Source organism: Carlito syrichta, unplaced genomic scaffold, assembly GCF_000164805.1.
Source record: "Carlito syrichta isolate Samal-C Ts95f unplaced genomic scaffold, Tarsius_syrichta-2.0.1 Scaffold304305, whole genome shotgun sequence".
NCBI classification, from domain to species: Eukaryota; Metazoa; Chordata; class Mammalia; order Primates; family Tarsiidae; genus Carlito; species Carlito syrichta.
In genome coordinates this window covers 460,578-474,451 of record NW_007248401.1, presented here as the reverse complement: position 1 = coordinate 474,451, position 13,874 = coordinate 460,578, and the positions used below count along the sequence as shown (strand labels likewise).

General features: G+C 39.9%; 1 protein-coding gene across 4 annotated transcripts in view; it reads left to right on the top strand.

Annotated features, from left to right (window-relative positions):
- TUBGCP4 (tubulin gamma complex associated protein 4) overlaps positions 1-13,874 on the top strand; it is a 32,478-nt gene that overhangs the window by 15,530 nt on the left and 3,074 nt on the right. For 2 of the 4 annotated variants that reach the window (XM_021713140.1, XM_008059626.2), the window contains 6 exons: positions 4,430-4,480; positions 4,919-5,024; positions 6,376-6,483; positions 7,215-7,356; positions 10,234-10,411; positions 11,267-11,401. In XM_021713140.1, coding sequence (XP_021568815.1) covers positions 4,430-4,480; positions 4,919-5,024; positions 6,376-6,483; positions 7,215-7,356; positions 10,234-10,411; positions 11,267-11,401 — 720 coding nt within the window. The remainder of the gene's footprint in view (positions 1-4,429; positions 4,481-4,918; positions 5,025-6,375; positions 6,484-7,214; positions 7,357-10,233; positions 10,412-11,266; positions 11,402-13,874) is intronic. The other 2 variants (XM_008059627.2, XM_021713139.1) reach the window with 2 other exon arrangements.

Here is a 13,874-nt window from a genome sequence, read left to right as displayed (position 1 = left end):
TTATAGCTGAGCTCAGAGAGAACTGAGATAGTTGAAGTGCAAGAAGTAGAAAATAAAAGCCTTCTCCCTGTTTTTAAGGGTAAGAACTGCCTTACCCTTTCCCATAACTAAAAGGCAAGTATTTTTTAGTTAGTTGGTTAATTAGTTGAATAAAAGGCAGATCTTGGTTTAACTTCTGACAGTCAACGTTTTGGATCTGTCTGTATAGTTTTCCGTAACTCCAGAGAATCAACTGCTTCTAAGTTTACTACCTTAAATTTTAGTATGGCTTTATAACTTATACTTTCATTTATGTACACAATAATCTTATAAGGAAAGCAGAACAAATGCTATTTTCCCATTCTTATAAATTAAACACATACTCAGAAAACTAACTTGTCTTGTGTTGCACAGTAAATAAAAAAGGTGAGATCAGATGCCTATAATCCCAGGACTTTGGGAGACTGAGGTTAAGGGGATTGCTTGAGGCCAGGAGTTTGAGACCAGACTCGGCAACACAGCAAGACTTTGTCTCTACAAAAAATTTTTTAAAAAATTAACCAGTCAGGCTGGGTGCAATGGCTCACGCCTATAATCCTGGCACTTTGGGAGGCTGAGGTGAGAGGATTGCCTGAGCCCATGGGTTCAACATCAGCCTGGGCAACTTGGCGAGACCTCATCTCTACAATAAATCAAAAAGTTAGCCAGGCATTGTGGCATGTGCCTGTTGTTCTAGCTACTTGGAAGGCTAAGGTGGAAGGATCACCTGAGCCCAGCAGATCGAGGCTGCGGTGGCCGTGGGCGTGCCACTGCACTCCAGCCTGGGTAACAGAATGAGACTCCAACAAAAAAAAATTAGCCAGGCACGGTGGCGAGCACCTGCATTCCCAGCCACTAGTGAGACTGAACCAAAAGGACTGCCTGAGCCCAGGAAGTTGAGGCTACAGTGATCCACGGCCTTCCAACCTGGGCAACAGAGTGAGACCCAACTCAAAAAAGAGGTGAGATCAGAACCAGGCTTTCTGACTCCTAGAGTTTAGTGCTCTTAAGTTGGAATTGTTCTTTAGCTGCCACCTTAAATTGTGACCAATCGTTTTTCAAATGGGCATATGTTCTGTGGCTTATAATAACATTTGGCTCATGGATATGTGATAATATGAGTCAGGAGTGCTGTTAGTAGTTTTCAACATTGGCTAAGCATAGAATCACTTGGGGGAATTTTAAAACATGCACTTGTACCAGGTCTTTACTTCTGGAGCTTCTGATTTGCAGGTCAAGAGAAGGTAGGTTTGTTTAATTTACTTATTTATGTATTTACTTACTTATTTGCTTACTTACTTATTTATTTATTTGTTTGTTTGTTTGTTTGTTTTGAGCTGGAGTCTCACTCAGTAGCCCAGACTAGAATGCAGTGGCATGCTCCCGGCCACCGCGGCCTCGACCTGCTGGGCTCTGGTGATCCTTCCGCCTCAGCCTTCCAAATAGCCAGAACTACAGTCGTGCGCTATCACGCCCGGCTAATTTTTTGATTTATTGTAGAGATGAGGTCTCGCCAAGTTGCCCAGGTGGGTCTCAAACCCATGGGCTCAGGCAATCCACTCACCTCAGCCTCCCAAAGCACAGGATTACAGGCTGAGCCACCAATTCTGGCCAGTACTCGTATTTAAACAAACCAGTCCACCAACCAAAGACCAACCTCTGCGGGTAATTTTGAAGCACAGACAGGGCTGAAAAAGCAGTGCACTGGGGTCAGTGTCTGAAACTCCTTAAAAGCTTAGCGTCAGACCTCTGTGGGTTGTTAGCACAGAAATCCTCACAAAGTTTTCTATCACTATTTTAAAAATTCCTGTGTGTCGGCGTCAGAGCTGTGATATAGACACAAGAATGCTAGATCTTAAAATAACTGTGAAGTATTGTTTGGTTTGATTCTTTATAGACAAATATCAAAACTATCTAGAATCCATGTTTCTGTCCTTTCAAAATTTCAAGACACTGCCTTGCCTCTGTCTATAGCCCAATGCAGATTGTAGTCTAAAGGGACTGGTATCAGTTCATCTTTTTTAAATTGAATCTATTTCTGCTATTTTATCATATTTGTTACAACTTTTTGGAAAATACAATTAATGGAGAAAGGAAAAATTTATTAAATGAATATAAAAAATGTTTTTTTCTTGTGAAATTTGAAATGAATATACTACTAGAAATTATATTGCTATAATTGTAAAAATGATAAAAGAATTGAAGTTCAGACTCCTTGAAGTTTCGTACAATTGTAGTTGATAGATTTTTTGAAAGGTATTACTGTTACAGTGACAACAACTTATAGTAATAAGAAGAAATAGTGTGTCCAGCAGGAAAAAGGGAGAGTATCTTGCAAATATGTATCATACTCATACCTTTTGGGCATCTTCTTTTGATTTTTTAAGTATGCATACTGTATGAATTTACTTCTATAAAGTTCAAAAACAGGCATAATTAATCTGGTACTACATGTCAGGATAGTATTTGCCTTTAAGTCAATGGAAGGGGTATGAGTGGGGCTTCTAGGGTGCTGGAAGTGTTCAGTTTGTTCTGTTTCTTCATCTGGGTGCTGGTTATACAGGTGCGTTCAATTCTTCAAGCTGTGCGCTTATGATATGTCTACTTTTCTGTAGTATTTTAGTACTTCAACAAAAAAGATTTTTTAAATTCTTAGATACTTAGTTTTTAATTATGTCTTGGTTATTGTTTATGTAGAGAAATCGTGGTATTAATTTTTATAGGTTAACCATATACCTGGCAACCTGACAACTTTTAGTTCTAATAGTTTGAATCTATTGGTTCTTCTAAGTAGATGATCATCATCTGCAAATGAGAATTTTACCACATTCCTTCTTTTTTTGAGACAGGGTTGTCCTGAACTTTTGGGCTCAAGTAATCCTCAGCCTCAGCCTTCTAAATAGCTGGGACTACAGGTGTGCACTACTGCACTTGCCTGGCATATTCTTTTTTGTATTTTTATTTTTTAAATTCTCTATCTAATTGATTCCTGCCTTTTTAGAAATTTTCTTCCTTCCTAATTATTTGAGTTACTCTTTTTCCAGGTTGAAAGCTTGACACCTTTACTCTTCGCCTGTTTTCTGGGAAAAATATATAAAGCTTTACATATCGCATTGACTGTGTCCCACACGTTTTTGGCATGTAGTACTCTCATATTATTCTGTTCTAAATAATGCCTAGTTTTCTTTTATTTTTTAAAATCATCTTTCAAATAAGTTTTTATTTGTGAGGCCCTGCTTTCATGGTCTGTACAAGTGCTGAAAATCAGGATCAAGCGAGCTTTTGCCCTTCCATTCCACAGGATGTTTCTGTCCTCCCTGAGTTCATCTTCTTAAGATTTTCTTTAACCAAGGACTTTATGTTTTGAATGTAGAGTTTTATATGTGTTCTAATTGCTCATTTTGAGGATATACATTCAGCGTGTGCATATTTATAATAAATATGTATTTATTCTTGTTTTATTTATGCATAATGTCCTCTGTATCATCAGTGATATATATTATATATATGTAAAACATATTTTTTGACTTAAATTCTGTTTTTTTATAGTTACTAAAATCACTGTCCATCTTTTGGATCATGTTTACCTGGTCTTCTTCCATCCTTTATTTTCAACCTCTCTGTGTGCTTTTATCGTACCTTTCCTGCCTTCCAGTTCCTAGACAACCATTGACAATCTATTCTGTCATTATATGTTACTTTGTGTTTTTTAGAGTTTATAAAAATGGAATCATATAGCATATACTCTTTTGGAAGACAAGACCAGCCTTCTTTTTCTCAGCATAATTATTTTGAGATGAATCCATGTTGCACTTATCAGTACTTTATTCCTCTATACTACTTAGTAGTATTTCATTTTTTATGCCAATGTCCACTCAACTGTTGATAGACAGTTAGGTTGTCCCCTCATTGTATTTTTAATTTGTGTTCTTCTAATGACTAATGATATTGAACATTTTTTCGCATGCTTTGCCCATTTTGTTTTGAATGTTTGTTTTAATTTTTTGAGAGTTCTTTATAGATTTGAATATAAGTTCTTTATCAGATACATGACTTACAAGTATTGCCTCATAATGTATGACTTGTTCCAGAAGTTGTTAATTTTGATGAAGCCCAGCTTATCTTTTTTTTTTTAATGGATCGTATTTTTTGTGTTGTGTCAAAGAAATCTTTGCCTAGGTCACACATATTTTCTCCTGTTTTCTTTTAAATTTCTTTTAAAATTTTAGAGTTCTCATTTTATATTTAGTTTCATTTTATTTAGTTTTATTTTATATTTTGAGTAGATTTTTCTATGTGGTGCATGGTATATTCTTTTTGCAATACATTGCTAGATTTGTATGGAACCATTCTTTGCATGAGTTTTCACTATAATTAAATTTCATCCCTGTTTTGTTGGTTCTTTTCACAGCATCTCTGGAAATTGATGGTAGAAGAGTCAGATTTGTTGGGACAGCTGAAGGTAATAGCTTAGCTGTTCTTTTAGTTCTTAAAATGATGCTGGCAGGCAATGACTTACCTTCTCTAACTTCTCCTGAGAGTCCCGAGAGCTCTAGTTACCTATGCCCAGACTTCCAGAGTAGACTCATTTGTTATCCAAGTGAGCAAACTATGTCTAATGCTACAAATCTAGTATAATACAAATATTTAGGAGTTTACTTTCTTTTGGCATAATAGAATTATGTTGCCATTGAAAAACAATGATACCAAATATACACCAGTCATCCTGTTATGAGGAACTGCTCAGTGTACCTCTTTAAAATGCCAAATGCTTATATCCTTTTGTAGGTTGGGCTCAAATTGATGAGATTGGAAATTACTGTGTATGTGTAATTCTCTTAGGATAGTGAGGAACTCCTGGCCTTGCTTACTGAATTGTAAATTGAAATTCTTTTCTCAGATCATTAAAGACTTTTACCTTCTGGGACGTGGAGAACTGTTTCAGGCCTTCATTGACACAGCTCAACACATGTTAAAAACACCACCCACTGCAGTAACTGAGCATGGTAATTGCCTGTGGCCCTGAGAATGACTGACTTACTGAAGTTGCAGGGTTATTTCTTGGCTGCTGCTGACCCTTTTAAGTCTGTTCCACATAAGAGCAGCCTGGTGAGTTATAGAGTAGTGGTTTCCAAAGATGGAAGACCCTTTCAGGTGGATTTCACACTGAGGTCATTAGCAACGATGTCTTTGGCCTATGACCATTCCTGGAAAAGTTAGTGCAGTCCTTCAAACCAGGTATTTTTCTCATCATATAGCCATATATACCTTAAGGGGCATTTTGGGACTTATTGCCATGTATAGTGTTGTATTAGAATTCTTTAGTTGTGAATGATGGGACCCTCACCTGAGCTAGCCAAGTTAGAAAAGGGGAATGAAGGTATTTGCTATTGTATCTATAATATCAGTAAGATGGGGTACAGCTTTGCCTTAGAACAACTGAAAACAGGGACTTGGATACCATTAGGAGTGTCTCTCTCGCTCGCGCTCTCTCTCTCTCACTCACTCACCATTTCTTATCTGTGTTTCTTGTGTACTCTTTGAAGACCTTCCTGTCCCATCTAGATACATGATCATCAGCAGCTCCCAGGAACATGCTTCACAGTGTCTGCTACTGAAGGAACCAAACCCAGTCTCTTTGGTAGCAAGTTAGAGAATTCTAGGGAAAGGGTTTTGAGTGGCACAGCTCAGATCACATGCCTATCCCTGTATCAGTCAAAGAGGTCAGACACTAGGATATGCCTAGTTCCGTAAAGTGTCTACCATTGACTAACTGATGGCCATTCCTATTCAAATTACATGAACAGAGTTGGGTAAGGATCCAAACAAACAAAAATGGGAGAAACAAAATACATACACATAAGGTGATCATTTTTTAGCCCAGTAAAACAGTACATTAGGACTTGATCTCTTTGCATCTTTCACCTCTGCCTTTCTTCTCAGATAGGCCTGTTCTGTATGGTAGCAAGACAGCCTCCAGCCAAATTTACATCCTAAGTCTCTGTTTATCTTGAAAAAAGAGTTGCACTCTTTTAGAGTCTGAATAGAGCCTCTGGATTGGCCTGGCTTGGGTCACATAACAAAGGAGAGTATTACATTCTATTTGATCGTACTCATGTTACTGCCTACCCCCAGAATCGGGTATTGTCTAGAACTACCTCTCCAGAACTATATGAGCTGTACTGACTGAGTAGGGAAGATTCTCTAAGGAAAACCAGAAGGGTGTTACCAGCAAGAACGATGAATGAATGCTAATCAGGCAAAAACAACAGATGTCCACTGTGTCCTGCTGTCAGTGTTAGGCCTGTTGGGGCATCTGGCAAGCAATCCTGACAGCGCGTGTGTTCTTCCTTGCAGATGTGAATGTGGCCTTTCAGCAGTCGGCGCACAAGGTATTGCTAGATGATGACAACCTTCTCCCTCTGTTGCACCTGACGATTGAGTATCACGGAAAGGAGCACAAAGGTTTGCCGTTCTTTCCTGCCTCCTTTCTGCTCTTACTGGCCACATCCATTTTCCCATCTCTGCTTCCATTCACTTCCACAGAAACCCTGTAATTTTGGATCTTAGAAGTCATCTAGTACAGTACTGTAATTTTATACAGGAAAAAGGGCAAGTCCAGAGAGACTGAGATGCCCAGGCCATGTTTTTTTATTTTTTGTTATGCCTCTGGAATGGTCCCTGTTTGTTTATTTTGAGCCTCCAGACTTTAAGTCTTAAGAAGGCATCTGTACAAGACCTCCAAAGACAACCTCACATAGAGGTTTCCTTGCTCTCTGCCTTGTGTCCCCTTTATGCTTCTGACACTGCAGATTCCAGTGAGCTCTTACTTCATGAATGCTATTCACCTTGTTTACCCTATGGTTTTAGATTAACCAAGTTGTTGATGTTTCTGTTTTTTCTTTTCTTTTTTTTTGAGTTGTTGTCTCACCCTGTCGCCCACACTCACGGCCACCGCAGCCTCGACCTGTTGTGCTCAGGAGATCCTTCCAAGTAGTAGGAACTATAGGCACATGCCACCACACCCAGCTAATTTTTTTATTTATTGTAAAGACGAAATCTCGCCATGTTGCCCAGGCCTGTCTCAAACCTGTGAACTCAGACAGTCCTCTCACCTCCACCTCCCAAAGTGCTGGGATTACAGGCATGAACCACCATGCCCAGCTTATTTTCTTCTTTTCTCTTCTTGATCATAGCAGATGCTACTCAGGCAAGAGAAGGGCCTTCTCGAGAAACATCTCCCCGGGAAGCCCCTGCATCTGGCTGGGCAGCCCTAGGTCTTTCCTATAAAGTACAGTGGCCATTACACATCCTCTTCACCCCAGCTGTCCTGGAAAAGTGAGTATTTCTAAGTTTCCTCACAGGTAAACATTATCCACTTAACTTGTTAGAGAATAAGTTAGCAAGAACAGAATTAGTGAGAGAGCTGGATGTGGTGGTGCACAGCTGTTGTCTAGCTACTCAGGAGGTTAAGGCAGGAGGCTAAGGCTAGAGGATCCCTTGAGACTAGGAGTTCAAATCTAATCTAGCCTGAATAATATAGAAAGACTCTGTCTCTTTAACAAATAAATAAATAAAAATAAATATACACACACACATTTTTTATGCTATGATCATATATGTGTGTGTGCATTATATATAGCCACCCAACTAGTTTTTGACAATCTCTAAGTCAGAAGTCACATACTCCTATGCTTTCAGGGACTAGACAGATCCCATTAATAAGTGAAGCTACCAACATGAGAACGGGGAGTGGTGGGAGCTGGGAGGAATGGGAGAGTATATACGCACTTAAAACTATGATTTTTTAAAAAATTCATCAAATGACAAGCAACTTATAGGCAGCCAATTTGTGAACTCCAGAAAATGAGGTTGCAAATACCACTTTGAAAGTCTGGCCCTTGATTCCATCAAACCTGACAAGGTTTCTCCCTGTCTTTTGTAGTTTTGTTGATTTACTTGGGACATTCTTCCAAGCTGAAAGTTTTGCTGTGACTTCAGCCAATGAGAAGACTACCACCTTCTTGCCCTGAGCGGGAGGCAACAAGGGTAGCCATGCTGGGGGATGTAATAAAGGAGCTAGACCAAGCTGGAATCTCTTTCTATCAAACCAGTTTTTTTTTTTTTTTTTTAGTTGGAGTTGTCTCACTCGGTAGTGCAGGCTGGAGTGCAGTGGCACACTCAGGGCCACCACAGCCTTGACCTGCTGGGTGGGCTCTGACAATCCTTCTGCCCCAGCCTTCCAAGTAACTGGAACTACAGGCACACGCCACACCACGCCCAGCTAATTTTTTTATTGTAGAGACGAGGTCTTACCAAGTTGCCCAGGCTGGTCTCGAACCCTGGGCTCAGGCAATCCTCTTGCCTCAGCCTCCTAAAGTGGTGGGATAACAAGCTTAAGCTACTGCGCCCAGCCCAGCCCAGCTCTTTATGAGAGCCTGCTGAGCTATTGCTTGGCCTGGTCAGGACCTAATGTCTCCAGACCAAGGGGAACCAGAGACCTGTAAAAGGAGTTGGGAGAAGCATATTTGGCTGATGGTGGCCTCTGAAATCCATTCCTGTGCTGTTTCTAGGAACTTCCAAACCCTATTATTGGTTAGAGCACTGGTCCCTGGCCTAGATGGAGGATGAAGGCTATTATGCTCAGTGAGGCTAGAAAAATGGAGAAAAGGGAAATAAATAAACAGAAGACTCATCTCTACTTCTACCACCTACCACTCTTCATCTTCTCTGTTCCTCTTCACAGTTCTCTTATTTTTTGAGGTAGAGAAGTTTAGTATATAATAGGACATAAGCTAGAAAAGATGAGGCTGGATCAGAAAGAAGATTCTATGGCAAGTATTGAGTCCATAGCCCAGCCAAGCAAGCTGCACAGACCTTGTCCAAAGAGTTTCCAAAGCTCCACAGCTCCCAGCATCCCAAAGGCCAGCAGTCCCCACTTACCTGATAACTTAATATGCTCTTAATACTCTTAAAGAAATCAAGCTTAGAAGTATTTTAAAATTTTTTTATTATGATAATTCCTAAATATAAACAAAAGTATATTTATCCACCTTCAGTAACTGTCAACATTATGCTACTTACTCCATCTGTTCCCTCCCTCCCTCTTTGCTAGAGCTTTACAAAGCAAGTCCCAGACATGTCATTTCATTCTGCTGATAAGCAATACAAAAAGACTATTTCAACATAACTACAGTGTCATAATCTTACTCCAGAAATTGATAGTAATCCCTTATAATCTAATATCCAGTCCATGTTGACATTTCTGCTGTTATCTTTAAAAATGTCTTTTTATGGAGGCGGTAAAAAAAAATAAAAAAATTTTTAAATAATTTAAAAATGTCTTTTTATGGTTGAGTTCAAATCAGTATCCAAATAGGTCTTTTATTTCATTATGTTTTTATGTTTGTTCCATTAGAAATAGAGAATTTTTAAAACCAAATGGAATTTGATTATCTTCTGTAAGCCTGCCTACAAACAATTCTACCAGGAATCAGCTGCTTTTCCCATATGTCTTGTCAGTCTGCAGTCTCAGTATAGTTAGCTCCTGAGCTTGCTAGGAAGTAGAAGTCTGATCTTTTAGAGGAAAACTATTTTACCTTTGGACTTTGAGACAGAGAATCAGACTCATCATAATCCTTGGTTCATAATACATTCTTATTATTGGTCCATGAAAGACCTTCCTTCTCTCTCTCTCTCTCACACACACACACACACATATCACAAAACCACTTCCCAGCACAAAAACTAGAACACTGATGATAATGTCCATCTACTTATGTGGTCCTTCCGAGTCCTGCCCCCTTACCTCCCCAGCCTGTGGTGACCACTGTCATAAATTTCATGTTACTTTCCTTTCTTTATAGTTTCACAAGATCTAAATATATTTCCCAAAAGGTTTATTTTGCTTTTAGTTTAAGAATTATAAAAAAAAAACTATGTAATCTTTTGTGATTTGCTTTTTTCATTAAAAAATCATATTGCTAAGTGTTGTATAGCTGGAGTATATTGTATATTGTATATTCATTTTTTCTGCTGTATAATATTCCATTGTATAACTACTTTACAATTTATTTGTCCACATTTCTAGCCATTCTTCTTTCCTTACTGCCTTTTTGGGGGAGGCATGGGTGGCACAAAGTCCTAGGGTCTGTCATGCAGGGGATTGCAGGGGGTGAAGTTTTTATATAGAATAGCCTGATGTTTCTGTCCTAGGTATAATGTTGTTTTTAAGTACTTACTGAGTGTGCGCCGGGTCCAAGCTGAACTGCAACACTGCTGGGCCCTACAAATGCAGCGTAAGCACCTCAAGTCCAACCAGACTGATGCAGTCAAGTGGCGCCTAAGAAATCACATGGCCTTCTTGGTGGATAATCTTCAGTACTATCTCCAGGTCTGTGCTGAAGGATGAGAAGGAAGGGGTATGAAAATAATCTGGGAGGCTGGCAGGGGGTATGGCAGAGAGACTACAATTTTATATTTGATAAAATAGTGGGGTCTGTGAAGACTCAGGAGTTGTATCACTAGGCATATTTCTTGAAGGCATTTTAGAGGAAAGTGCAAATAAATGGACAAAGGAGAATAAAGTATTAGGATCCTTGTCAGCAATTGATTACTTATGGTTGACGGGCTCTTTCTTTTTTTCTTTGAGTCGGAGTCTCACTCTGTTGCCCAGGCTGGAGTGCAGTGGTACGCTCATGGCCACCACAGCCTCGACCTGCTGCGCTCAGACGATCCTCATGCCTCAGCCTTCCAAGTAGCTGGAACTACAGGCATGCATCACCACACCCAGCTAATTTTTCGATTTATTGTAGAGATGAGGTCTCATCAAGTTGCCCAGGCTGGTCTTGAACCCCCAAACTCAGGCAATCCTCTCACCTTGGCCTCCTAAAGTGCTGGGATTGCAGGCTTTAGCCACCACGCCCAGCCTCTTTATTTTCCTTGTTTGCTGTAACTTCCGGAGTCCTATAGGATTTAACCAAGTCAGTCAGTGGTGGGGGTGTGTGTGGCATGAGTGGATTTGGTCTTGGTCTGCCAAAACACTGGAGATGGTTAAAAATTAGGCAAATAACTTCACACAAGGCTGGACAGTAAATATAAGGGTGTCTTTGGTCAGGCTTGAAGTGGCTTGGTTAGAAGGAAGGTGAGTAGGGCAAATAATTTTTATGCCAACCTGTCAGACGTCTTAATGTCTTAGAGTGCTTGGAATATGCAAGGTGCTAAAGTTTTTTGTCTAACTGTCTACCAGGTAGATGTGCTGGAGTCTCAGTTCTCACAGCTACTTCATCAAATCAATTCTACCAGAGACTTCGAAAGCATTCGACTGGCTCATGACCACTTCCTGAGCAATTTACTGGCTCAGTCCTTTATCTTGTTGAAACCTGTAAGTAGGACTGTTTGTTCTTCTAGCACTGACCGTTCTCTTAGGCATGTTGACAGGATATGAAACTATCATTAAGCAATTATTCAACTCTACTTTTAAATATTTTTAACTTATAAAGCAAAACTAAGAGGGAATATTAAAAGGGACCTGAAATATATTTACATTTCTGAAATATTATATCATAGGGTGTGGTGAACAGCTATAAATGCAGTAATTATGTGCTTAACCCTCAGAAGGAAGGATTTAAACTCAAAAACCCTTGACAGTACAGAAAAACCAATGAAAATATAGAGTTCATCTTAGAAATCTTTTGGGGCCTGGAGTGGTGGCTCACATTTGTAATTCCAGCACTTTGGGAGGCCAAGGCAGGATGATCACTTGAGGTCGGGAGTTCAAGACCAGCTTGGGTAACACAGTAAGACACCATCTCTACAAAAAATAAAAAAAATTAGCCAAGCATGGTGGCTTGTGCCTGTAGGCCCAGCGACTTAGGAGACTGAGGTGGAAAGATTACCTGAGCCCAGGAGATCAAGGCTGCAGTGACCTATGATCATGCCACTACACTCCAGCCTGGGCAATAGAGTGAGACACTGTCAAAGAAAAAAAAAATGCTTTTGGACCAGTCAATTGAAAGTTGTTTTCATAGATAACTAGCGTATTGTCTCTCTATGAACAAGGTGGGGACCGCAAAAAACCCATAATTTAGTTATAAATTCAGTCACCTTCAAAGTTGTTATTTTGAGTAGGAGTCTCACTCTTGCTCAGGCTGGAGTGCAATGGCATGCTCATGGCCACCGCAGCCTCGACCTGCTGGGCTCAGGTGATCCTTCTCAGCCTTCCAAGTAGCTGGAACCAAGCACACACCACCATGCCCGGCTAATTTTTGATTTACTTAAGGTCTCACCAAGTTTCAGGCTGATCTTGAACCACTGGACTCAGGTCCTCTCATCTCTGCCCCCCAAAGTGCTGGGATTACAGGCGTGAGCCACCATGCACGACACTCATCAATTTTGATGCCTTTTAGTGCTTCAGCCATTTTTTTGTTTCACCTCTTCCACATGGGCAAAACATTTCCCTTTGAGGACTTTTTCACCCCAGTAAAAAAAAAAGTGCTCCTTGGGGTTCGATCAGGTGAATAGGGAGGGTGGGGCATGAGGATCATGCTGTTTTTGGTAAAAAAACCAAAAACAAACCACTGAACATTCAGCAGTGTGGGCAGGTACGTTGTCATGGTGGAAGAAGCAGTCACCTGTTTGCCACAACTTGGAATGTTTCTTCCACAAATCATGATACAACCTTCTCACAACTTCCAGATAAAACCTTTGGTGGACCATTTGATCTGGAGGAACAAATTCCAAGTGCACTACAAGAGGGTCTGCCCTCCAAAAAGATAATTTCGGTTTTTGGGGGGTCCTCCCTTGTATGTATATGTATTTGTAAGAGTATATATATATATATCTCCTTCATGGCAGTTATTCTCAACCATGGCTACATATGGAATCATATGGGACCTTTAAAAAAAAGTCTAGGCTCCAGAGCATTTAAATTAGAATCCCTGGAGTGGGACCTAGGCACCAGTCTTTTTTAAAGCTCACAAGCTAGTTCCACTTCCAGGATAAAAAGCAGGAAGGTTAAAATTATCCTTGTAGTTTCTATGGTTATGCTTTTTATCTGTGACATGAGCTAGTTGTGATTCCTTAGTGTGCATACCGCAAGTGCTACAGGCTTCTTTTTTGTTCTGGTGTTTGGGCTATTTTTCCTGTATCAAGGAAGAGTGAGGTATATGCTGGAGGTGCCCCCCAAAAATGTATACACATTTTAAAAGATGTTATCTATGTATTACTTTTCGAAGTTGAATTTCGGTAGCAATGTGTAATTGCAGAAGTCAAACATGATTTGTATTCATCTTTTGTTATTAGTATATATTGAGTATTATATTTTAATACAGTTTTTCCCTTTCTTAAAATGTGTATACATTTTTTTGGCACCCTCTGTAGATGCCATTCAAAGGTTGGTTGAAAACGACCTAGAATCACTTGTGACAGATGGACAGTGTCCTTGAATGGCATGGGTGCATCCTTGGGAAAAGCAGAATATCAGAGCAGGTCATCATCATTAAATATTTATTGGATGCTTACTGTATGCCAAGGCACTGGGGATACAAAGAGGTATAAGTATGGCTCTGCCCTTAAGGAGCTCACAATCTAGTTGGAAACACAAGACATGTATATATACAAAGATCAGTAACAACACAGGTGGCCTGAATAAGTGCTTAGTGAATAGTACAGATAGAGAAGAGAGAAGTGGGGGCTCACTAAAGGCTATGGTGGGGAAGAGGGCTTTACTGAGAGAGTGGGACTTGAACTGATATTAAACAGAAGAGCATCAACACTTAATAACTCTTTGGGTCTAAGAAATGATGACTAGTTTAATGTAACTAGGGTGGAGGTTTTGTGCAGGAGTAACTAAAAGG